Source organism: Podarcis muralis, chromosome 4 (assembly GCF_964188315.1).
Source record: "Podarcis muralis chromosome 4, rPodMur119.hap1.1, whole genome shotgun sequence".
NCBI lineage: Eukaryota > Metazoa > Chordata > Lepidosauria > Squamata > Lacertidae > Podarcis > Podarcis muralis.
Genome location: NC_135658.1, coordinates 17,408,223 through 17,435,091, shown reverse-complemented (window position 1 = coordinate 17,435,091; position 26,869 = coordinate 17,408,223). Strand labels below are relative to the sequence as shown.

At 47.4% G+C, this 26,869-nt stretch overlaps 1 protein-coding gene across 1 annotated transcript in view; it reads right to left on the bottom strand.

The window, feature by feature from the left end:
- The window catches only part of MTNR1B (melatonin receptor 1B), a 36,878-nt gene extending 22,162 nt beyond the window's left edge, over positions 1-14,716 (bottom strand). The window contains exon 1 of the mRNA XM_028726048.2: positions 14,206-14,716. Within this exon, the coding sequence (XP_028581881.2) occupies positions 14,206-14,482 (277 nt within the window). The 5' untranslated portion in view covers positions 14,483-14,716. The remainder of the gene's footprint in view (positions 1-14,205) is intronic.
- Between the last annotated feature and the right edge of the window lie 12,153 nt (positions 14,717-26,869).

Below are 26,869 nucleotides of genomic sequence, written 5' to 3'. Positions count from 1 at the left end.
TCAAGTTAAGAACAGTTTCAGGTTAAGAACAGACCTCCGGAACGAATTAAGTACTTAACCTGAGGTACCACTGTATCAACAATTTATGTTAAAAATGTGGTATTAACACTGTGTTACTTAAGTTCATGCTTATCAAAATAATAAATAAAATGTGCTGCTGCCCCCAATGGCAACCAGATGTCCTGTTTTGGGGCCCACAACCCAGGTCCCAGGAGCCAGCTTTTCTATCCCCATTTCTAACACTGCTCAGGACTCTACGGCCTCATCCTGCTATCATGTGTAAACCAGGTCCCTCTTCCACTTTCCTATTTTAGCCTCACTTCTGGGCTGAACGCCTGCAGCAAAGCTAGACTCAGTCACACCTCATCTTCGAGTGTTCCCCATACATAAGAAAATGACATGTTTGCGTAGCCTTGCCTAAAACAAAAAAAAGGTTTCAATACAGAGATTTGGATAAAATTACTCTGATTTAAATAGAGATGGAATACATGGAGATGAGCTGCGTGCTTGCTCAGTCTGCTGCCCAGGTGAGAAGTGCAGATGAGCAGCTTCGAAAGCCCCTGCAGATCTTCCTTCTTGGTGGTCTTCATCTTTAAACAAGACTCAAACCAGACAGCTCTTCAGAAACGGAAGACCTTTCAACACGGGAATGGCCTCTGACAGCCCCTCAAGTTGAGCCAGGGTTCCCAAACTGTTGGTCTGCAGACCACCAGTGGTCCATGAGCTTCATTTGGGTGGTCCACAGCAAGTCTGTGAAGAACGGCAGGAGCAGCATATATAAAAAGTGAGCACTGCAGCTGTTGCATCATTCTAAGAACACCAGTGGTCAGTCTACAAGGTGAGGAGGATGGACTGGGAGTGACTGGGGTGGGGTAGAAACACCCTCGGAAGGTGTGGAGAGGATTAGCAGCAAGAGAGAGTGAGAATAAATGAAAATTGATAAAAGAAGCAGTGCAGATACAATTAAAAATCACAGAACACCTAGCATGTTTCATTACAGGCAGAAAAATAACCAAACAGTTCATCAAGACCTTCAGCAATTTTCACGGAGGGGGCTAGTTTGGAAACCTGAAATAAAGGATTGTCCTTTGTAAAGCTAGAGATCTCCCTGGGCCCCAATAGGGTGGCCATGTGTCCCGATTTCCAAAAAACAATCCTATATGAAGGGCTGTTATAGGGCATTACTCTGTTCAAATCTAACCAACCTTTTAAAGCAATTGCTTTCAGTCCCAAATGCATCTGATCTTAGAATCATAGTATTGTACATTTGGAAGGGACCACGAGGTCCATCTAGTCCAATGCAGGAATCTTTTTGCCCAGTGTGGGGCTCGAAGATTAACCTTCTCTTTGCCAACTGCAATCAGCTCTGTCCAGATAAAAACTCAGGGGAGCTGAGTGGGCCAGTAGGAGCATGTGAGGCAACCAGTAACACATGCTTTAAGCCAGGAGCTAGTACAGGCCCAGTACAGGGAAATAACAACAACAACAACAACAATGATAATAATAATAATAATAATAATAATAATAATAATAATAAATTTATTATTATTATTATTATTATTATTATTATTATTATTATTATTTGTACCCCGCCCAACTGGCTGGGTTTCCCCAGCCACTCTGGGCAGCTTCCAACAGAATATTAAAATACAATAGTCTATTAAACATTAAAAGCTTCCCTAAACAGGGCTGCCTTCAGATGTCTTCTAAAAGAACAATGAGTTGTTGTTCTCTTTGACATCTGGTGGGAGGGCATTCCACAGGGCAGGTGCCACTACCAAGAAGGCCCTCTGCCTGGTTCCCTGTAACCTCACTTCTCGCAATGAGGAATCCACCAGAAGGCCCTCGGTACTGGACCTCAGCGTCCAGGCAGAACGATGGAGGTGGAGACGCTCCTTCAGGTATACTGGACCAAGGCCATTTAGGGCTTTAAAGGCTCTACATGCCTTTCCACCTGACCATTGAAACTCTCCTCAGGTCACACCCCTCAATGCTCTCCACGCCAAACGTTTTTGCCAGACGGAAATACATCCTTGAGCTCAGACAATTCCTCTTGCAGGGAGTAGGGGAAGGGAGTGTGTGTGCAAACTAGGCTACTGTGCAGGTGTGAAATTTACATAAATTGCCCCACCCACTTTTGCCCTTGGCCCCACCCACCCCTGGCATGTGGTCCTCAGAAGGTCATGCAGAATGCGATGGAAGGCTCATCCTTGCTATATATAACAATAATTAAAAAATAAGATTTTATTTATATTCCGCCCTCCCCAGCCGAAGCTGGGCTCAGAGCGGCTAGCAACAGTAAAAATAACACAGTTTACATAAAATCACAATTAATTCTAAAATCAATTCAGAGTCAAATTAATGGCAAACATTGGGCTAGAGTTCTAAGGATTACAGAAGGAGGGGGTCAGACTATGCCTTGGCCAAAGGCCTGGTGGAACAGCTCTGTCTTGCAGGCCCTGCAGAAAGATGTCAAGTCCCCCGGGGCGTTCCACCAGATCGGGGCCACAGCTGAAACAGCCCTGGCTCTGGTTGAGGCCAGCCTAACCTACCTGTGGCCCAGGATCTCCAAGACGTTTTTGTTTGAAGACCGTAAGGTCCTCCGTGGAACTTACCAGTAGAGGCGGTCCCGTAGGTACAAGGGTCCTAGGCCGTATAGGCTTTAAAGGTTAAAACCATATACACTTTGAAGTCCGTTAAAAGGGAGTTACATGAAAATGGCAAAAAGAACACCATCGTTATTTTATACGTGCACAGGGCGTACGGCATGGGGAAATAGCTCACAAGCTACTCAAATTCTGTTTCATGGCTTCCTCATCACCATCTCCTCCTGCTTCAAACATCCCTATGTTACTAGGCAATTGATGACTAAACAGTCACACGGTTGTTTCCAGACACAAAATTGCTTTTAGATTAAAGCAGTTTGTAACACTGGCACTTTCTCCACTCAGCTTGTATGGCATACGCTTTCCCTGCCCTCTTAACTGTCTCCAGTCCAGCATTTTCCAAAGGCCAGAAGAGGACAGGATCAAGCTGCCAACTTCCTTTAGGAAACATTGTACCACATAGAGGGAAATCCTGTGTAAAGGTAGGTAAAGGGACCCCTGACCTTTAGGTCCAGTTGTGGCCGACTCTGGGGTTGCGGCGCTCATCTCGCTTTATTGGCTGAGGGAGCCAGCGTACAGCTTCCAGGTCATGTGGCCAGCATGACTAAGCTGCTTCTGGCGAACCAGAGCAGTGCACAGAAACACCGTTTACCTTCCCGCTGGAGCGATACCTATTTATTTACTTGCACTTTGACATGCTTTTGAACTGCTAGGTTGGCAGGAGCAGGGACTGAGCAACGGGCGCTCACCCCGTCGCGAGGATTCGAACTGCCAACCTTCTGATCGGCAAGTCCTAGGCTCGGTGGTTTAACCCACAGCGCCACCCGCATCCCTTTTAAAGGTAGGTAAAGAAAGGTAAATGATCCCTGGATGGTTGAGTCAAGTCAAAGGCAACTATGGGGTATGGCGCTCATCTCGCTTTCAGGCCAAGGGAGCTGGCATTTGTCCACAGACAGCTTTCCGGGTCATGTGGCCAGCATAACTAAATTGCTTCTGGTTCAATAGAACACCGTGACAGAAACCGGAGCGCACGGAAACACCGTTTACCTTCCCGCCACCTATTTATCTACTTGCACTTTGACGTGCTTTCGAACTGCTAGGTTGGCAGGGACAGAGCTATGGGAGCTCACCCCATCGCAGGGATTCGAACTGCCGACCTTCCAATCGGCAAGCCCAAGAGGCTCAGTGGTTTAGACCACAGCGCCACCCGTGTCCCTATCTGTATTTGTTGTACATTTAATACAACCCAACCGAAGAGCATAGAGTTTTCCCAAGATCCTCCGACGTAGTTGAAATGTTTATATTATGCTGCAATTTTATTTGAAATGTTCATTGATCATTTTTATGAATCGCTGTCTTGCTTGCTTACTGCTGCCTGTATACAATTTTCTTTGTGGGAAGATGGCGAACAAAGCCTAACCTCATTTACAATGTTTAGTAATTCATCAGCACAAATTCTATCACATGAAGAACGTGGTTTGTTTCCCAATAATCCAAATGTTATCCAGTTTTGAACAAAACAGTCTCATGCTTGCCTCTTTTCCTGCACATAAATATAATTGAATGCATTGTGGACTGGCCGCAGCTTAGGGCTTGCAGAAGGTCCCATATCCAATCCTGGAATCTCCAGGGAGGACTTGGAGAGAATTCTGTATGAAACTCTGCAGAGCTGCTACCAATCCCTGTAGCTGATATTGAGTAAGTTAGCTACTGGCCTAACCTTTGCTGTGCTAAAAGGCAGGTTCTTGTGCTGTTTCTGTGAATCCCATCTCTTAATTACAGCCAATGACCTGTATTATATGTAGTTCCTGCAATTCATTGGTTCTGATATTAGTGCATATATATATAATAATAATAATAATAATTTATTATTTATACCCCGCCCATCTGGCTGAGTTTCCCCAGCCACTCTGGGCGGCTCCCAATCAGTGTTAAAAACAGTACAGCGTTACATATTAAAAACTTCCCTGAACAGGGCTGCCTTAAGATGTCTTCTGAATATCAGGTAATTATTTATCTCTTTGACATCTAATGGGAGGGCGTTCCACAGGGCGGGCGCCACTACTGAGAAGGCCCTCTGTCTGGTTCCCTGTAGCCTCACTTCTTGCAATGAGGGAACCGCCAGAAGGCCCTCGGCGCTGGATCTCAGTGTCCGGGCTGAGCAATGGGGGTGGAGACGCTCCTTCAGGTATACAGGACCGAGGCCGTTTAGGGCTTTAAAGGTCAGCACCAACACTTTGAATCGTGCTCGGAAACGTACTGGGAGCCAATGCAGGTCTCTCAGAACCGGTGTTATATGGTCCCGGCGGCCACTCCCAGTCACCAGTCTAGCTGCCGCATTCTGGATTAATATATAGATTATATATATAGATTATATATGGATTATATATATATATATAGAGAGAGAGCTTACTTTCTCATTTAGAGAGCTCTAGCAGTGTTGGCAGTTTCCAATACCAGTATCTGTGCTGCAGCTAACGGGAACAAGCTGCTACTTGTTTCAAAGTGTGGTTGATAGACAGATCTGTCTGTGTGATGTGGTGAAAGGTTGGTGATAGGCAGTCTACTTTGTGCTAAACGAGCATTTGGTATATACCCCGTTATGCCAGGAAGCATATTACCCGGCACACTACAATAATAATAATAATAATAATAATAATAATAATAATAATAATAATAATAATAATTTATTTATACCCCGCCCTCCCCAGCCAAGGCCAGGCTCAGAGCGGCTTACAAGCAATAATAAAAACAAGAAGAATGATTACAACTTAAAAACAAAAATAAAATACAACATATTAAAATGTAGCCTCATTGCAGGAGGAGAAGGAAAAGAAAATAAGGTGCATCTTAATCCGTATTTTAATTAACTGTTTTTACTTTTTTTCTATTACATTTTATTGCAATTTATATTCGGTGTTAGCTGCCCTGAGCCCAGCCCTGGTCGGGGAGGTGGGGTATAACTAACTAACTAACTAACTAACTAACTAATTAACTAACTAACTCATTCATACATACATACATACATACATACATACCCCGCCCATCTGGCTACGGATAGCTACTAGCCAACGCTCTGCTTTACCTCCATGATCAGAGGCAGTCATGCATCTGAACAGTTGTTGTTGTTGTTTAGTCGTTTAGTCGTGTCCGACTCTTCGTGACCCCATGGACCAGAGCACGCCAGGCACTCCTGTCTTCCACCGCCTCCCGCAGTTTGGTCAGGCTCATGTTTGTAGCTTCGAGAACACTATCCAACCATCTCATCCTCTGTCGTCCCCTTCTCCTTGTGCCCTCCATCTTTCCCAACATCAGGGTCTTTTCCAGGGAGTGTTCTCTTCTCATGAGGTGGCCAAAGTATTGGAGCCTCAACTTCACGATCTGTCCTTCCAGTGAGCACTCAGGTCTGATTTCCTTAAGAATGGATGCGTTTGATCTTCTTGCAGTCCATGGGACTCTCAAGAGTCTCCTCCAGCACCACAATTCAAAAGCATCAATTCTTCGGCGATCAGCCTTCTTTATGGTCCAGCTCTCACTTCCATACATCACTACTGGGAAAACCATGGCTTTAACTATACGGACCTTTGTTGGTAAGGTGATGTCTCTACTTTTTAAGATGTTGTCTAGATTTGCCATCGCCTTTCTCCCAAGGAGCAGGCGTCTTTTAATTTCGTGACTGCTGTCACCATCTGCAGTGATCATGGAGCCCAAGAACATAAAATCTCTCACTGCCTCCATTTCTTCCCCTTCTATTTGCCAGGAGGTGATGGGACCAGTGGCCATGATCTTCGTTTTTTTGATGTTGAGCTTCAGACCATATTTTGCGCTCTCCTCTTTCACCCTCATTAAAAGGTTCTTTAATTCCTCCTCACTTTCTGCCATCAAGGTTGTGTCATCTGCATATCTGAGGTTGTTGATATTTCTTCCGGCGATCTTAATTCCGGCTTGGGATTCATCCAGCCCAGCCTTTCGCATGATGAATTCTGCATATAAGTTAAATAAGCAGGGGGACAATATACAGCCTTGTCGTACTCCTTTCCCAATTTTGAACCAATCAGTTGTTCCATATCCAGTTCTAACTGTAGCTTCTTGTCCCACATAGAGATTTCTCAGGAGACAGATGAGGTGATCAGGCACTCCCATTTCTTTAAGAACTTGCCATAGTTTGCTGTGGTCAACACAGTCAAAGGCTTTTGCATAGTCAATGAAGCAGAAGTAGATGTCTTTCTGGAACTCTCTAGCTTTCTCCATAATCCAGCGCATGTTTGCAATTTGGTCTCTGGTTCCTCTGCCTCTTCTAAATCCAGCTTGCACTTCTGGGAGTTCTCGGTCCACATACTGCTTAAGCCTGCCTTGTAGAATTTTAAGCATAACCTTGCTAGCATGTGAAATGAGTGCAATTGTGCGGTAGTTGGAGCATTCTTTGGCACTTCCCTTCTTTGGGATTGGGATGTAGACCGATCTTCTCCAATCCTCTGGCCACTGCTGAGTTTTCCAAATTTGCTGGCATATTGAGTGTAGCACCTTAACAGCATCATCTTTTAAAATTTTAAATAATTCAGCTGGAATATCATCACTTCCACTGGCCTTGTTATTAGCGATGCTTTCTAAGGCCCATTTGACTTCACTTTCCAGGATGTCTGGCTCAAGGTCAGCAACCACACTACCTGGGGTATACGAGACATCCATTTCTTTGCATCTGAACAGTACTTGTTGGAAACTACAGGAGGGGAGAGAGCTCTTCTGTCTGCATTGTGGGTTTCCCACAGGCATCTGGGTGGCCACCGTGAGAACAGGATGCTGTACTCAATGAGCCATTGGCCTGATTCAGAAGGCTCTTCTTATGTTCTCACTATCTACTATTAGCATCCAACTGAGCTTTATTCAAGGGACGCAGGTGGCGCTGTGGGTTAAATCACAGAGCCTAGGGCTTGCCGACCAGAAGGTCAGCGGTTCGAATCCCCGCGATGGGGTGAGCTCCTGTTGCTCGGTCCCTGCTCCTGCCAACCTAGCAGTTCGAAAGCACATCAAAGTGCAAGTAGATAAATAGGTACCCCTCTGGTGGGAAGGTAAATGGCGTTTCCTCTGGTTTGCCAGAAGCGGCTTAGTCATGCTGGCCACATGACCCGGAAGCTGTCTGTGGACAAACGCTGGCCTATAGAGCGAGATGAGTGTGCAACCCCAGAGTCGTCTGCGACTGGACCTAATGGTCTGGGGTACCTTTACCTTTACCTTTTTACACCAATCCTGGTCTGATGGCACTGGCTTCCAACTAGCTTTCGGGCCCAATTCAAAGTGCTGGTTTTGACCTATAAAGCCTTAAACCGCTCAGGACCGCAATACCTCAAGGACCGCCTCTTTTCAGGTGAACCTACCTGGACCCTGAGATCATCTTTTGAGGTCCTTCATTTGCCCCCTCCTTGAGAGGTCCTGAGGGTGAACAGCCCTTCTCTGCAGTGGTTCCCTGTCTGTAGAATGCTCTCCCCAGGGAAGTATCCCTGGTGCCCTCATTATACACCTTTAGGTGCCAGGCAAAAACATTCCTTTTTAACCAGGCCTTTGGCTGATTTGATGGACATTCTATGCCCTTTTAAAATGTGGGGGTTTTTTGGGTGGGGAGTTATTGGGTTGTTGCTTTTATTTTGATTATATATTTTGTAGTTTTATATTTTGATTTTGTTCAGTGAACCGCCCTGAGACCTCTGGGTATAGGGAGGTATATAAATTCAATATAATAATAATAATAATAATAATAATAATAATAATAACAACAACAACAACAACAACAACAACAACAACAACCCCCTGCAATGCATTCTGGACAATCCTTTCCAAATCCCATCCTCCTCAGCTTCCTGTTCTCCTCCGCCATCCATATTAATTAGCATTCTATGCCCACTGAGCATGCTCAGTTCCCGTTGGATGATTTCAGGTGTTTTTTGCGGGGAAGGGGGCACAAGTGGTCTCAGTCATAGAATCATAGAATTGTAGAGTTGGAAGGGACCCTAAAGGTCATCCAGTCCAACCCCTTCAATTCAAGAGACTTGCCCACAGCCATCCCTTGGTGGGCTCAAACCACCAACCTTCTGGTTAACAGCCAGATTCACTGACCCACTGTGTCACCCTTAGGAACAGCGAGCTACATTAAAACCTTTGATTTCGCCATTGATTTCTGCAGAGAACTCTCACCTCCATCCTTGGGGTGTTTAAAAATAGCTTCTCGAAGGTGGACCAGAAAATGACCTCTCCAAGATAAGGAGCTGGTTGTCTCAGCAATGTGCCTCTCCTTCCACTCTTCTTCAATTTCTTCTCCTACCCAGGGCTCAGATTTTCTCCCTTGCAACAGTCAGTCAGTGTTCCAGGGGAGCTCAGCAGGTTCATCAATCCCCACTGTGCTGTTTTATGTGGTCTCCATGGAAAACTGTAGCTCAATGGTAAAGGACTCCTGAACAGATCTGTCCAGTCAAAGGTGACTAGGGAGTTGCAGCGCTCACCTCGCTTTCAGGCTGAGGGAGCCAGTGTTTGTCCACAGACAGCTTTCTGGGTCCTGTGACCAGCAGGACTAAACCACTTCTGGCGCAACGGAACACGGTGACGGAAACCAGAGTGGACAGAAACACTGTCTACCTTCCAGCCGCAGCAGTATCTATTTATCTACTTGCACTGGTGTGCTTTTGAACTGCTAGGTTGGCAGGAGCTGGGACAGAGCAATGGGGGCTCACCCCATTCATGGGGATTCGAACTGCTGACCTTCTGATCGGCAAGCCCAAGAGGCTCAGTGGTTTTGACCACAGTGCCACCCGCGTCCCACTAGCTCAATGGTAGTGCATCTGCTTCATATGAAGAAGGTCCCTAGTTGGTTCCAGGTACAGCTGACGTTTCTTATCAGAAACCTCACCGAACTGCTGCAAGTCACTGTAGACAATGGGCTTATCCAAACACCTTCTTGTTCTTCTACTGCTTTCACCTTGGAGAAAACTGCTCTTCAGAGCTCGGCTGGAGCAAATGGCAGTCAGGTTTTCTGTGGATCACTGTCTTAATTATTTAATTTATTTATTACATTTGTACACTGCCCTTTGTCAACTTCACAGCAGAAAAACACAAAATAAAAACACAAAGTGCAGTGGTACCTCTGGATGCGAACGGGATCCGTTCCGGAGCCCCGTTCGCATCCTCATCAGAATGCAACCCGCATCTGAGCATGCGCGGGTTGCAATTTGCCACTTCTGCGCATGTGTGTGATGTCATTTTGAGCGCCTGCGCATGTGCGAGCGGCGAAACCTGGAAGTAACCCGTTCCATTACTTCCGGGTCGCCACGGAATGCAACCTGAAAACGTTCAACCTGAAGCTACTTTAACCCGAGGTATGACTGTACTTAATAAAAACAAGAACAAGAACTAATTGACTAATCGCCTCTCCCACTAATGCAGCCCCCTTGGCAATACCACATATGAGGCATTAAGGGATGGGGTCACAGCAGGCCATGACAGCCACCAAGTAAGCTTCTTGATGTGCTACTGCTGCACAACCTCTCAAAATCTTTTGGAAAATGTGCCAGTCCAAATTATTAAATATGCCCCCCCATTTTTTGCCCCCAGCAGGGTGGTGAATTGGTAGGGGATATTGTCAGTTCATCGATAGTAACTTCAGCATGGCTGGTTCTGTACAGAAAACAACAGGAGTAGTTTTCTGCCTGCAAATAGCTTACAAGCTAAAGTTCTACGTGGGGAAAAACAGAGGAAGATGGATTCAAGGTAAATTGGAGAAGAATATGTGTTTATTTCAATGATGGAGGAACCTGGTTGTCTGGGTATTCAAATATATATGTTGTCTCAATCCTCTGGAAGGCAAGGATGGGACCGTGGTCAGTCCTGATGTGTTGCTGGACTTGACTCCCATCAGCCCCAATCCGTAGACCAGATGGTCAGAGATGATCTATTGTTAAGCAACGTGTAGATGGACAAAGGTTACTCCCATTTTGGCTGCAAGATAAGCCAGTTCTGTTAGGGACCAAGTTACAGACTTCACATTACATTTTAGTTCAATGGTTCAAATGCCAGGATCCTTCATGTTCTTTAGGTACACTCTCTTCATGGGAAATAATTTGCACAAGAAGTGGATGGATGCCCCCACCCACTGCCTCCCTTTGCCATCCCCTAATACCACCCAAGATCCTTCATTTTAAAACAAACCTTACAGGCACCCAGTTTAGTTCAAGCTAGCAACATCTGCTGAACTGGAGGGTCCACACCACTTCAAAGAGAGTGATTTCTCCCCAAGACTTCATTATTCACTTGGCAGTGTTTAAGATACGGCACACTATTTCTAGAGAAAGAGACTCTGATCTCCCTCAAAATGCCATCCTCTTAAGACTTCAGTTCTAGTCCCTGATACGTGGAAGCACATTACAGTATACAGTTATTCACCACTGGGTGAGCAACAGGCACTCAGCAGATGCTCTCATCTATTCTACATCTATATAGCTATAAAAAAATAAGCTTTTGAATTATGGTGCTGGAGGAGACTCTTGAGAGTCCCATGGACTGCAAGAAGATCAAACCGATCCATTCTGAAGGAAATCAGCCCTGAGTGCTCACTGGAAGGACAGATCCTGAAGCTGAGGCTCCAATACTTTGGCCACATCATGAGAAGAGAAGACTCCCTGGAGAAGACACTGATGTTGGGAAAGATGGAGGGCACAAGGAGAAGGGGACGACAGAGGATGAGATGGTTGGACAGTGTTATCGAAGCGACCAGCATGAGTTTGACCCAACTGCGGGAGGCAGTGGAAGACAAAAGTGCCTGGCATGCTCTGGTCCATGGGGTCACAAAGAGTCGGACATGACTAAACAACAACAACAACTTGTCCCTGGCCCTGGCATCTTCTTCCAATGTCTGGAAGCAACCCCATAATATATGATGAAAGAGAAGATGAGAGTGTCCCAGAGCATATGCTGAGTGCCTGTTGCCTACCCAATGTTTTTATCCCATCCTTCTTCCAATGAGTTCAGAAAGTGAAACCATCTGTGTGCCCCCTTCATTTTTGCGACACTTTGAGGGAGGTTTGGCTGAGGGATGTGCTCTGACCCACTGTTACTTTATAAACTCCCTAAGAGAATGTAGATTTGAACCCAGATCCACCCAGACTAAGTCCAACACTCCACCCACTCCACCACACTGCTGTCAACTCTCTCTTACTACCCATCAACAGAGCAAGCATCTCCTCGACCCACAGACAAGAAAGAGTCTTCGGACCCCTTACAGCCTAGCAGATACATTGCGGCAAGAGTAATCCCCCAACAATATGTTAAATATGTTGGTCGTGTGGTACCCCAGAGATTCCTTCTGTGTTTGCTGCAATAGACTAAGCACAGAAGCTTAGGATCGTACAGCTGGAAGGGACCATAGAGGCCATTTAGGAGAACCCCTTGTTCAATGCAGAATCTGCAATGGAGGATCCAGTGACATCATTGACAGGTGGCCAGCCAGCATCTGCTTAAATAACTCCAGAAAAAGAGAGCTTACCACCTCATGAGGAAGACTGTTCCATAGCCAAATGGCTCTTATCATTAGGAAGCTTCTCCTAATGTTTAATTCAAATCTGCTCCCTTACATCGGTTCTAGTCCAGCCGGAGCAACGAAAGAACAATCCAGCTCCATCTTCTTCCGAGTGACAGCTCTGTGAATATTTGAAGAGAGCTCCTCTCTGGGATTTATTGACACCAACAGAGTAAAAGTGAAGCAATTTCGTCTCCTTTAAGGATGAAATGGAGACTCCCACCACCTATCTAACCCACTTTTACAAAGCTCTCCTAAAACGGGGGGGGGGGGGTATCCCCATCTTCAGCTCGTTCACGCTCCCCATTCAATATGGGTGAGGTCACAAGTGCTGGAGCTGTCCAGTCCGTCTACCACAGAGTGCTGAAAAGCTCACAGATTTCCATTCATTCCGGCAGCCTGCAGTTAAGAAGAACTCCCCACAGGGGGAGAGTTTTGCAAACACTGCTGGAAATGAATTGCTGTCAGTTTCCCACGGGATCTAAACTCTAAACTACGGAGAGCTCCCTTGCTTTAATCCCACCATTCATAAAATGGCCAAGGCTATTGAAAATTACAAGACAAAACTGGCAACCACTGAGCACAATCCAGCCCAGTCTAAGCGTGTTTAAGATCCACTGCGTTTAATGGGAGAGTTCAACCGTGTTTAACTCTATCCTCCTGAAGCCAACAGGATTTCATAGCAGCTTAACTCTGTTTGCTGTTGCAGATGGTAAGTGAGCACGGTGTGAACTTGACAACCAGATATATAAGATTGGCTGCTATGTGCCATTGAGAGCAATGGGGCTTACTTCCTGGTAAACAGTTTTAGGGTTACTTCAGGAGACTGCAACAAGGATGGAATGATAACTCACACAAAAGGAAATAAAACTGCTTATAGCCAGTAGAACTTATTTCTAAGTAGATCGGGTAAGAATTGTGTGACAGCAACCCACTCCTCCGGTCTCTTTCTCCCCCACCCCGTCGGTGTGTGAACTCGATAAGATTTGTATCTAGAGCATGTATTGATCTTCAGGCAGGTATATTGGAAGGGACTGCAACTGTCTCTTTATACACAAGGCTGAAGATGTCCAACACAGCTTGACTATGTGCAAACTGGGACCAGGGTGGAGAGAGGATGGTCCCTCAGTTCAATGCGTTGCGTAGGTGTAAAGATCAACAGAAGGTCTCGAATAGTGTTGAGGTTAGTATCATAGCAATGCTGGACGCAGCATAGCATGCAGTTGTGGCACAGTAGTTCAGTCAAGTTCATTGCAAAGTTGCAGAATCACACTGTGCGCCCTGTAGCTTTTAGGGCTGACAAAGTACAACACAGAACGAAGCTGGACTGTTTGCAAGTTAAGTCGAATGACAGAGGATGGATCTATCAATAGTTATTCGCTATGGTACTTAAATGGAGACTCTGTGTTCAATGAGAGTATACCAGACATTGCCAGGGAGCAAGAACAGGGGGGTCTACAGCCTTTAAGCTTTGCAAGTGAGCTTCCTATAGGCATCTACTTGGCCACTCTTGGAAAAAGGATTCTGGGCTAACTAGACCTTTTGGTCTGATCCAGCCGGGATTATTTTACGAACCAGATAGAGGCTTGTGGGACTTGGAGGGAGGTTTGAATCTTGGGACTTCAGAAAGTAAAAACGGGGAGCACGGTGGCATCTGGTATTCCTTTAGAAGTATGGGACGGTATTAGGATGAGATCCGAGGTGGAGATTCAGGTTCTATTTGGGCGGCTAGCAGTGTGCAATGTATCTTAAATAAACAACAAGCAAACTTTTTGCAGGCTCCGGTGGTTCCGCATACTTTCTCCCTCTGTGTTCCAGGAGAAATGTAAGAAGGGGTCGATCCCTGGAGGCAAATCGCCACCCGCACAACAGCTCACTCAGCCTGTCAAAAGCAGCCAGAACCCCGCATCCCAAAAATAAGGCTGCACAACGCCATGCGCCATCCCTCTCCCCGTCCCATCGCCGCTGGAACGCGCGCAAAGGACTCAAGCCCTGCCCGCACGCGCTCGCTTTACGCACCCGCGCGCGTCCTCCTGTTACCTGAATTCCTGAGCTTGCGGTTCTTGAACACCGAGATAATGACCAGCAGGCTGCCCGCGATATCCACCACGGTGGTGAAGATCAGCACGCTGGACAGCGCCGCGACTACCCAGCCCGGCCGGGGGTCTGCTGCCCCAGCAGCCGCCCCTGCTGCTTCTCCTCCGGCCGCCTCCGCTTCTGCATCCGCCGCTGCCTCGGCCTCCCCTCGCTGGGAGAAGCCGAAGCCCCCTCGGCCGCCCAGCCCGCAGCAGTTCCTTAAGGAGCCATTCTCCAGCATCGCGGACCCCTGCGCCCCCAGCCCGGCCCTCGCTGCGCTCCCTCTGCTCGCATCGGAAAGAGGCGCCTCCGGGACTTCCCCTCCTCTCCTTGCCCCGTCCCAGGTGCGCTGCCTCCGGTGACTGCCCGGCTCCCGCCAGCGCCAAGGGTTTTAATAGACGGCTTCCCACTCGCCATGCTCCGCCCCTCGCACTCGGCTCTTTTGTTAAAAAAAGGAAAGGAGGCGGGGCTCCAGCCCAATCCCCGCCCCCTCTCGTTCGACTCCTGTAAGGGAAAAGGGGACCGAGGGGAGTGGGAGGAGGGGTCAAGGCGCCAGGCCCCGCCCACTGGCGCCCTGGCCCCGCCCCCACGTAGGCGGGGCCTGCCAGGCTGCGAGGGAACTTTTTCTTCGCTGCTTACAGTTCGCCGGCAGCTTCTGAAGAGGTAAGGCGCGCGGGTGGGAAGGTGTCCCTTACTCTTTGCACGCCGACACGGAGTGACACACGCCGATTACTCACCGGATTAGCTGTGTGGAAACGCGGACGGAGGAGGAGGAGGAGGAGGAGGAGGAGAGCACGCGTTTTGGTGCGCGGAAGGGAAGAAGTGTCCAGGAGGACTGGGAGGGGAGCAACGGCGAGACTGCAAATCGCAATTGTTCTCATTGTTGGCAGATGCGCGCTATTTTGGAAAACGCTGCAAAGAAATAGGAGAGAAATAGGTGGCGGCTGCATGCACAGCCCGTGTTTCAAGCGCACGCCGCTCCCCAAGAATCTCGGGAGCTGCATTTTATCCCTTACAGAGCTATGTTTCCCAGCACCCTTGGCAAACTATAGTTCCCAGGATTCTTGGGGCGTGTGGATGCTTCAAATGCATGCTGTGTATGCAGCCACAGGCGCAGGTTAGAAACAGATCGTTTGCGAACAGTTTGAATAGTCAAAAGTTTAACAAAAGTTAGACAAGCAGGGGGGTTCCAAAGTGTGTGTTTGTGATGTACATTGGATGGATCAATAAAAGAATATTCTGTGTCTCGTATTACAATATTCCCAAACATAGCTGCATAAGATGAGCCGTTATGCAGCATCCTGTTCTCTAGCAGTGCCCGGTCAGATGCTTCTGCGAGGTCCACAACCTAGGCATTAATGCAACACACACATGTTCCCTGTATCTCCCTCACATTTGGAATTCAAAAAGTCCTGCCTCGAAACTACTGGAGAACAGCTGTCGGCAGACATGCCATGGATCATAGAATCATAGAGTTGGAAGAGACCACAAGGGCCATCGAGTCCAACCCCCTGCCAAGCAGGAAACACCATCAGAGCACTCCTGACATATGGTTGTCAAGCCTCTGCTTAAAGACCTCCAAAGAAGGAGACTCCACCACACTCCTTGGCAGCAAATTCCACTGTCAAACAGCTCTTACTGTCAGGAAGTTCTTCCTAATGTTTAGGTGGAATCTTCTTTCTTGTAGTTTGGATCCATTGCCCCGTGTCCGCTTCTCTGGAGCAGCAGAAAACAACCTTTCTCCCTTCTCTATATGACATCCTTTTATATATTTGAACATGGCTATCATATCACCCCTTAACCTCCTCTTCTCCAGGCTAAACATGCCCAGCTCCCTTAGCCGTTCCTCATAAGGCATCGTTTCCAGGCCTTTGACCATTTTGGTTGCCCTCCTCTGGACACGTTCCAGTTTGTCAGTGTCCTTCTTGAACTGTGGTGCCCAGAACTGGACACAGTACTCCAATGCTCAAGTTGAGATTCCTGCATTGCAGGGAGTTAAACTAGATGACCCTTGATGTCCCCTCCAACACTTCCAGTTCTGTGATTCTATGTTTCCATTGTCAAACAACTCCTTCAGAAATTTCATAGTCCCCTCTGAACTGGTGGCTGTTACTCTGAGTGAGAGTCTTTGCATTGCACACCAACATACTTGAGCTTTCTAAGGCTCTAATCTTATGCACACTTACCTTGGGGAAAGGTTCCACCGAATGCCGTGGGATTTGCTCCTGAATGGGCAGGTGTGGGATTGTGCTGTAAGGCTGAAATCTCAAACATGCTTACTAGGGCAGCTGTGGAGAACCTGTATGCGCCTCCAGATATCACTGCTCACCATCTCCCATCAGCCAGAGCCAGCACAGCCAATAGCCATTAACGGACTGGTGTTGTAGCCTCCAAAAATATCTGGAGGAGACCAGATTGGTGAAGCATGGCATACACCTATGACAGGGTGGACAATCCATGACCTCCAAAAGTGGTTGGGCTCCAACTCCCGTAAGCCCCCACCAGCCTGGTCAATGGTCAGGGATGGTGGAACTGGGCACCCAGTTTTTCTGTGGTGATCACACAGGGTCTCCAGAGGTTTCACTGTCAGGGTTAAATCAGAACACAAACTTCTGTTTATTTATTTCAGTTTAACAAGCGTGTGGTTTCATAAACAGTATCGGTCAATTACAAACATGGGTTGCCTATCCAGACCTATAACTTCCGCTACCTGCTCTCACTCACTAAACCACCTCTCAGATATTTACTCGTCTTCCTAGCTCCTAACTGTTCCTGACTCAGCTTATTCTGCTACATTAACTCCACCTACCCACAGACTCTATCCCCATTCACTCCCACTCCAAGCAACCACCCAACTCCCAACAAACTCCTCCCTTCGCCCCTCCCAGAGCTGATTTTATAGTCTCGCTGACTCTACCCCCGGGTTCTGATTGGGTAACCCGTTTAACTATTTCACCTCCAGCACTCTCATATGTTAACGTCACACCTTGTACTAAGGAATACACACCACTGGGCATTCTACAAGTGAGTGTGCCCTATTGAGCACAGCAATAGTTATTCCAAAGCACATGGGCTCAATTTCACGGCAGCTCTGTATTTCGCATGTCTTGCCTGATCGTAAATACATTTACTTGGAGGCAGGCCCTTTCTTCGTTCAGCTGGGATTGCATCCTTCTAAAAGCTTCGGCCTTTCATGGAGATAAAGAACTGCACTTTCCCCATTTAGTTTAGTGCATGCCTTTGTCCAACCAAGTACCATGTGGAATCCTGGTTTCTCTGGCCCTGGGTCTTTGACTTTAACAACATGGTAACGCCAAGGTTGCACGTTCAGTCCCCATATGGGACAGCTGCATATTCCTGTATTGCTGAGGGTTGGACCAGATGATCCTCAGGGTCCCTTCCAACTCTGTGATTCTTCCTCTATCGCAACATCCTGATGTCTAGAACTGCAGCCAGCGATGTTCTTGTTCACACAAATATTAAATTGCATAAGTCACAGCTCCTGATCCTTCCACTTTGTCAACACTCCCAACCATGGTAGATGCGTATATTAGTCAAAACTGCACACAAAAACGTTCGTTAGAGGAAACTGGCCCTAAAACGCTAGTGGATTTTCACGAGAAATTTGCAGAGCGCTGCAGAAATGCAGAGAGTTGAATTTAAGATTGGAAAAATGAGAGAATTGAAATCGGCGGATTTCCCTTATTCTGAAACCATGCTTGTGAGTATGCAGCCTCTGTGCTACTCCTTCTCCCCCGCCTCCCAATAACCACATGTTTAATTAGGGGTTTAAACCCCAATTAAAAACTGTGTCCAGTCCAGATCCTGTTTGGGTCAACCATTGGATCCTTCCAGGTCAGGCTATTCCTTTTATCAGATGGGAGCTGCTCCAAAGCATCACATTAGGACCCAAATCAAATTGGTGTGTGTGTGTGTGTGTGTGCGCGCGCGCGCACATTCCAAAGCTAAAATCCAACTCTTTCATCACCCGTTGTTTCTCATCCACAACAGACGCCCCAGGGAGGATGCCAAATTATTAAAGCTATTTTTGGAATACACATTCAATTTCTTATGGCAATACGCCCTAGTATATTTGGCAACAGCTAAGATGATCTAAAGCTGCTTCTCATGATACAGCTCCTGGCGGGCGGGGTGGGGGTAGGGGTGTTGCTAGAAATCGTTTCTGTGTGGAGGTTGATCCCTCCAACAGGGTATTTTATTTGTATTTCCTATCTTAGTACGCTGTCCTAAATATATGCAGCATAGATGCAAATTGGTGAGGTGCAGAAAAAGGGCAGCCAAAATGATCAAGGGGCTAGAGCAGGCATAGGCAAACTCTGCCCTCCAGATGTTTTGGGACCACAGTTCCCATCGTCCCTGACCACTGGTCCTGTTAGCTAGGGCTGATGTGAGTTGTAGTCCCAAAACATTTGGAAGGCCGAGTTTGACTATGCCTGGGCTAGAGGAACTCCCTAAGACAGTGGTTCTCAACCTGTGGGTCCCCAGATGTTGTTGGACTACAACTCCCATCATCCCTGAGCTCTGGCCTTGCTAGCTAGGGATGATGGGAGTTGTAGTTCAACAACATCTGGGGACCCACAGGTTGAGAAAAGCTGCCCTAAGAAGAAAGGTTGCAGCTCTCGGATTTTTTTAGTTCAGCAAAAAGGAGGTGAGTAAAGCAGGACGATGGAGGTATAAAGGCTGGACGACTGTCTGTCATGGATGCTTTAGCTGAGATTCCTGCATTGCAGGGGGTTGGACTAGATGAACCACGGGGTCCCTTCCAACTCTACAATTCTACGATTCTATGATTATGCAGGTAAAAAGGTAAAGGACCCCTGAACGGTTAAGTCCAGTCAAAGGTGACTAGCCAAACCGCCAACCTTCCTATCGGCAAGCCCAAGAAGCTCAGTGGTTTAGACCACAGCGCCACCCGCGTCCCCCCTATCAGTGTCTATCAGTGTAGCTGCTACTGATGGTGAGAGGCTGTATAGCCCTGAAAGCTATCCTGCTCACATCCTCCGCGTGGGATTCCCATGGGCATCTGATTGGCCACCAAAGAACAGAACGTCATTTTATTTTATTTGTTCAAAATCATTGATATGTGGACTTTCATGAAACAGCAATGGTTTCTGTCAGGGAACTGCCATTGGTTCAGGAGGGAGAGAGGAAAAGCCGGATGGATTACAGAGAGCCCCCAAAGATCGTGGGAAGCAGCTCCTCCTCAGCGGAGGAGAGTAACCACGCCTCCAGCGGAGAGGAGCTGCAGGGTTCGGAGGAGGCGAGGCGGTGCCAGGACACCTTGCCTGGGCAAAGCAGGGAGGAGAGAGGTCCACCGTTACCCACGCCCTACTTGCGTAGTAAGCTTTCGCGCTGAGAGGGGAGGCGCAGACTGGGCGTCAATAAATTACTTTGCTGGGGAAGGTTTAAGGACCGCCCACTCACAGATTCTGCCAGTGAATGAGCCAGCCACGGGAGAGTGGCACTCTGGACAGATAAAGTTTATTTTGGCATCAAAAGCAAGGCTTCACAGCCGAGCAGGGAGTTATTTGCCTGCTTGCTCTCGAGCAACCCCTTGGAACCCTAACAGTTTCCAATAAATAGTAAAAAAATGCAATAAATATATGCTCATCAGGGTTTGTTAAAGCTGGAAACAAAGGCTAAGGCAACTGGTGGGCAAATGGTGGGAGCAACCCTATAGCAAGATGCTCCAGGGTGGGTGGGTTAGGATCCACTGGATTCCTGGCTGAGCTGGGAGGTTCCTTGAGCTGGGAGGATCCCTGGCTGAGCTGTGCAGTTGAACCGCCTGCACCACTCTAAATCCAGGAACACACACACACACACACACACACACACACACACACACACACACTCCTGTCATCTGCAGTGCTACTATCATGCAGAAGAATAACCAGCACTGAGTGTCCTCTGCTTGAAAATAAGAAGTGTAGGAATAACTGAGACGACAGGAGGTTGAATGCAGGTGCGCAGTGCAGAAGCACACTGGCAAGCATGCTCCAAGCAAGCTGCCGGCTAGCTCTGCTGAGGCTCCTTTTATTAGCAGAAGTCAACAATTGGAAACAGTAGTGAAACCACCCTGAACTTAACGTATTTCCATCTAAGCACATTTTTAGCGTTAGCATATACACTTGTCAGCAGGTGTTTCCCTCAAAGTTTTCCCCGATACTTGATTACGTCTGCGTCCCTGGTCATGCTCCAGCCAAGTGATATGTCCAACAAATTGTGAGAGGACAAAAGGTCAGGCGGAGAACCCTGTTTTCTAGTCAAGAAGGTGAAAGGTCAGGGAAAGCAGGCGCAACCCTCCTTGACATACTGTTGCACGTCTGGTGCGAGGTGTGCCTTCGCAAAGCGGAGCGTTACCTCCACAAAGAAGTCCAAACTGTGCACTGAGATGAACTTGATCCTGTGGGCTCTATAAACAATGCATATTAAGCAAGCGAGCCCAATATCTAGTCTTTTATATATATATAAATCTGATTCAATTTCTGCTAATCTGACTGAAAAGCTAAGAGCTGTATATGGCACGGAATCGCTGTCTCTGATGACTGGAAACCATTCTTAGCAGCTGCTTTGGTTTCTTGAGAGTCCATGGGGAAATAGCCAGTAACTAGATCTTGGTAACCATGGGGGGAAGCAGTGCTGTTAAACAAGGAGGACACCAGGAACGTGACATTCTATGGAAATTGAATTCTAGGCTCAGTGTCACGTGATGGGACATTTTGTTTCTGCACATGACTTTGGCAAACCACTCTAAGCTGAAACATCGCCTCACCCATCCTAGAATGTTCAGTTCACATTGAGTTCATGAAACATCATATCCTGACCTGTTCCTAATGCATGGTTGACCACATCTATGGAATACAATAGTTATGCCCTGTTAAGTTTTGCCATATCAATCATTAGTAATTGTTTAATAAGGAGGTTTTCATGCCTGTCTAATTCTGTGTTCCCTTTCCCAACCTTTAATCTATTGACGATTAATGCCTATATGCGACCCTTGTATTGTATTTGTGTTAACCAATCAGCAACAAGCACATATGTGGCAATGCTGTAATATTCAATAAAAGGGACTCCCTGAGACATGCTCGGGAGATGCCTCCCACATGACACTTGCCACTCGTCTGTCGTTTATTTCAACCCAACAGTCACGTTTTGTAGGGGGGAGTTGTGAGTTGAGGGTTGAGGGTTGAGGTTAGGATGCATGCCTGTGCTCCTTCCAGTTCTTGGATCCAGCAAATATTCCATTGCTAGAATAGCCACTTGAGCCTCTTGTTGAGGTAATGGCTCCCTAAGGATGGGTTGTTAAGGGAACAAAGGAAGTGTTGGGATGCTGCCGGGGAGACAGGGGCATTTGCCGGCAGCCGGGCGAACACCTGTTCCCGGTACAGCATCAATCAGCGACACGAGCCTCCAAAACCTTCAGAGGACAGTGCACTCTCTAATCAGCAGAGTGAATAACTTCTCACAATGGAAGTGGCAGACAGTGACATGTGTAAGCATTGTTTATAGGCATTTATTCAGCATAGTTCAGGAACAAAGGAAAAACATGTCTGCCTCCCTTCTGTGTCCAACAAACAGCAACATAGCAAGAGCAATATACAAACGGAACTTCCCAGCAGACTGCTGGAATGTAAACAGGCATGTGACACACAACAGTCATGCCTGTTCCCTTTTAAGGTGGAACGGAACTATATCCTAACAGGAAGTAGCTCCACACCAGAGGGCAAGTGCGTAGATCTACCCCCCTCTCCCTTAACTGGCTGGTAGCTAGAGGGAAGAAAGGAGAGTTGTGTGAAAGAGAGCTAGAAGCAGGCTGCAGGCAGAAGCATGTGAGGGAGAGACATGCTTGATTTCTGCTGGAACCAAGGCTGTGGCTGTGGGGAAAGCAAGCCCTTTTGGGGGGTGTTGAGCCCCTCCATCATAGGCCCAGGTTGTACAAATGTGTAAATAAACCATATATCCTAAAGACACCACCATCTCTGCTGACCCTCTTTCCAATAAATAATAATAAATAAATAAAGATTTATTTATATCCCACCCTCCCCAGCTGAAGCTGGGCTCAGAGCAGCTAACAACAATAAAAGTAACACAGCATTCTAAAATCAATTCATTTTAAAATCAATTCAAAATCAAATTAATGGCAACCATTGGGCTAGAGTTCTGTGAGGATTACCAAAGGAGGCGGGTCAGACTGTGTCTTGGCCAAAGACCTGGTGGAACAGCTCTGTCTTGCAGGCCCTGCAGAAAGATGTCAAGTCCTGCAGGCCCTGATCTCCTGCGGTAGGGCGTTCCACCAGATCGGGGCCACAGCTGAAAAAGCCCCGGCTCTGGTTGAGGCCAGCCTAACCTCCCTGTGGTCCAAGGAAACTAAACTCTGAGTAAGTGCTGAGTAAGTCTCTGGAATCTCACATCGCTTGGAGATTGGGGTGGCGTGCAACCATATAGTCGGCCCTGACTGCAACTCCTCTTACTCATTTTTCTGGGAGTTTATATGGTCCAGGGTGATGGGAGTTGTAGTCCAGCAACATAGGGAGGGCACCATGCTGGACACAAGTGCTCTTGCCACAACACAATGGCAGTGCTATTCTACCATCAATGGCTGTCAAGAAGTGTCTGCATCTCCCAATGTCTGTCTTTGTGCCGATTCACACAGTCACCAATTGACCTTTTATCACCTGACGGTTTGAAGTTGAGCATGACAGTGGCCTTGACATAGGAGTAGGTTTTGGGGTTTTTTGAGACTCATGAAAGCTCAGTGTGCAGTCTGTAATGCTGCCTCCAGACATTCGGACCATCCCTTGATTTTGGATCCATCCACACATGCGTGAATGCCGTTTCATCAAGAAGCAGGAGAAGATGGCACATTGGTACATGATGCTGAGATATAGTGGTTGGCTCAAGAACACACATCGAGCTTCATGGATGAGCTCACGAACCCAGATATCTCACTCTGTCCAATGCCTAAAACATAAAGGTACCCCTGCCCGTACGGGCCAGTCTTGCCAGACTCTAGGGTTGTGCGCCCATCTCACTCAAGAGGCCGGGGGCCAGCGCTGTCCGGAGACACTTCCGGGTCACGTGGCCAGCGTGACATCGCTGCTCTGGCTAGCCAGAGCTGCACACGGAAACGCCGTTTACCTTCCCGCTGGTAAGCGGTCCCTATTTATCTACTTGCACCCAGGGGTGCTTTCGAACTGCTAGGTTGGCAGGCGCTGGGACCGAACAACAGGAGCGCACCCCGCCGCGGGGATTCGAACCGCCGACCTTTCGATCAGCAAGCCCTAGGCGCTGAGGCTTTTACCCACAGCGCCACCCGCGTCCCATGCCCGAAACATATGAGAAGGTAAAAAGAGCCCTGCAGGATCACAGCAGGCCTATCTGGGTCATCATCATCTTCTCGTGGTGGTCAACTAAAGCAGAGCACGAGCACAGTAACACTACTGCTTGTGCTATCCCGCAGATAGCATTCAGAGGCAAGCTGCCTTTGATATTGGTGGTAATATATAGCCATCATCACCAGCGGCCGTTGATAGCCACATCCCCCCATGAGTTTGCCCAATTGCCTTCTCAAGTTCTCCAAGCTTGTGGTCATCGCTACGTCCTGTGGGTAGCATATTCCACAGATTAAATATGCACCTCGTGAAGAGTGTTGTAGTTAAACAGTCCTGATTCTCTCACTTGGCAGCTTCATTAGATGGCTCTGGATTCTACTATTTTGAGAGAAGGAGAGAGACTTCTGCTGATTCCCTTTCTCCACACTAAACCACTGAGCCTCTTGGGCTTGCCGATCAGAAGGTGGGCGGTTTGAATCCCCATGATGGAGTGAGCTCCCATTGCTCTGTCCCAGCTCCTGTCAACCTAGCAGTTCGAAAGCACACCAATGCAAGTAGATAATTAGATACTGCTGCGGTAGGATGGTAAACGGTGTTTCCGTGCCCTCTGGCTTCTGTCACAGTGTTCCATTGCGCCGGAAGCTGTTTAGTCATGCTGGCCACATGACCCGGAAAGTTGTCTGTGGACAAACGCTAGCTCCCTCGGCCTGAAAGTGAGATGAGCACCGCACCCCATAGTTGCCTTTGACTGGACTTAATTGTCCAGGGGTCCTTTACCTTTACTTTTAGTGTTATCCTTCTTAGGTGAAAGGGCATTGATCCGCTGAAAATTCTCTTGTGTTCAGTCTGGCTTGGAACTTTCTCATAGGTGATGTTCGACCAGATGGACCTTTGACCTGAACTTTTTAGGTCCTTTAGAGGTCCGAAGGCTGCTCCAGCAGACGTTGGTAGAGGGGACCTTCTGTCATTCATTAATTCCTTGTACGGCCTGAAAATCCAAGATAAGGTAATCAAGCCCTGGAAACATCTGCGTAATCCTCCTTTATCTCCTTCATTGAACAGGGTAGAGAGCATTGGGTTTTTAGTTCATGCCTTAATTAAGGAGTCCATGTAATCTGCCTCTTATCTTAACTGTCTCTCCGCAGCCTTGGGAGTTTCAGAATCTGGTGAGGATAGGTTCCTTTTAACCAGGAACTCTTAGGCAGCCTTTGGGAAGAGCCCAAGATGGACCTGGAATCCAGAGGTGCACATTAGGAAGAAGGAAAAAATCATCGTACCCACCTGGCAAGAGAATGTGTGTGTTGTTCAGACTCCCTTAGTGGGGAAATGTTTTGTGAAAAAATCAAATAAGCAACCATCAGCTGAGAAATCCTTTGGTCAGCTAGCACTCTTACTTTGGCTTTGTTTCGTGTCCTGTTTCCTGGTATGTTATTCTTCTGTAGTTCATTGATTCCTAGCATTTCTTGGAGCAGTAATTCATCAATAGCAATAAATATATTCATTCACTCCCAAGTCACATAATAAAGCTGTCTTCCGTGCACAGCTAACTACTCAGCCCCCCTGCCCCCCCGTTCAGAAGTCAATTTATGGAGTTTCTTTTCTCCTGCCTAGAGTTGCTTAATTGATTGACTCACTGCAGTTCATTTTCATGCGACCTAACTGATTTCCCACTCTCCGTACCTGAAATAAAGGGAGTATTTTTTGTGCTATGATCCTTTACTTCTCTCTCGCGGGAGAAGGGTTGCGTGAAATGCACACACACACACACACACACACACATTCTGCTTTCCACTATCTAGTTCTTAAAGCAATGTTCAATTGTTTAAAAATATATGCAAAATTAAAAACCGACTCTGGAGTTGCGGCGCTCATCTCGCTTTATTGGCCGAGGGAGACAGGATACAGCTCCTGGGTCATATGGCCAGCATGACTAAACCGCTTCTGGTGCAATGGAACACCGTGACGGAAACCAGAGAGCACGGAAATGCCAATAACCTTCCTGCTGGAGCGGTACCTATTTATCTACTTGCACTTTGACGTGCTTTCGAACTGCTAGGTTGGCAGGAGCAGGGACCGAGCAACGGGAGCTCACCCCGTCGCAGGGATTCGAACTGCCAACCTTCTGGTCGGCAAGTCCTAGGCTCTGTGGTTTAACCCACAGCGCCACCCGCGTTCCCCTAGGGGGTCAGATACACTGGCTTAAATTATGCTGTCTTGCTTCGCACCAGTTTCCTGCACATAGGATTACTCCCTAAACCTCAAACATTTGGAAACTTCAGATATTTAAAGCACCAGTTCTTTTTAAATTTATTTTTAAACCACCAGAGAAGCATTCATGATGCAAAAGCATCATGAATGGTTATGAACCAAACATGGTTATGAACCAAGCATCTGAAACTAAGCAGGGGCACTGATTGAATCACTGCTAGTATACGGGAGTTTCTGCAGAATTTGGCCTAGTTTATCTTTTTTTAAAAAAAATGCACCTCAAAAATAATTTTCAAATCAATTTCACTCACCGCAACAGGCAAAGGCAAAAGCCACAAAACAGGCCTAACCCTACCATTTGAGACGTAGGAGGGGTATTTCTTGGCTGTGCTATCATTTTGTGAGTTTCCTGTCCCAACAGTTTTGCAGTCCTAAGAGGACGTTTCAGGGAAATTAATAGCCAAGGACAACTCAACGCTTGAAAAATCAATGTGTGTTGTATTCAAAGGGTGTCTAGTACAGTCAATTCCTGTTCTTGGATGCCTCACAAATATTACCGTATTTTTCGCCCTATAGGACGCACTTTTCCCCCTCCAAAAATGAAGGGGAAATCTGTGTGCGTCCTATGGGGCGAATGCAGGCTTTCGCTGAAGCGTGGAGAGCGAGAGGGGTCGGTGTGCACCAACCCCTCTCGCTCTCCAGGCTTCAGGAAGCTATCAGCAAGCCTGGGGAGCCCGCGGGAGTTCCTGCAGGGCTCCCTAGGCTGCGGATAGCAGCCTGCTGCCCGGAGCGTGGGGCGCACTGAAGCAGAGCGCCCCGCGCTTTGGGCAGATATCCGCGGCTGGGGGGGGAATAAATTTTTTCCCCTTTATTCCCCCCCCCCAAAAAAAACTAGGTGCGTCCTATGGGCCGGTGCATCCTATAAGGCGAAAAATACAGTATTATTGTGTTCAAGAAGGCTGAGAGCCAGTTTTACTAGAGAAAGAAGTGTGCTTTGTTGAAAGAAAAGATGAAAAGAAAAGAAAAGAAAAGAAAAGAAAAGAGAACAATTTGTCCTGTTCTGGCCA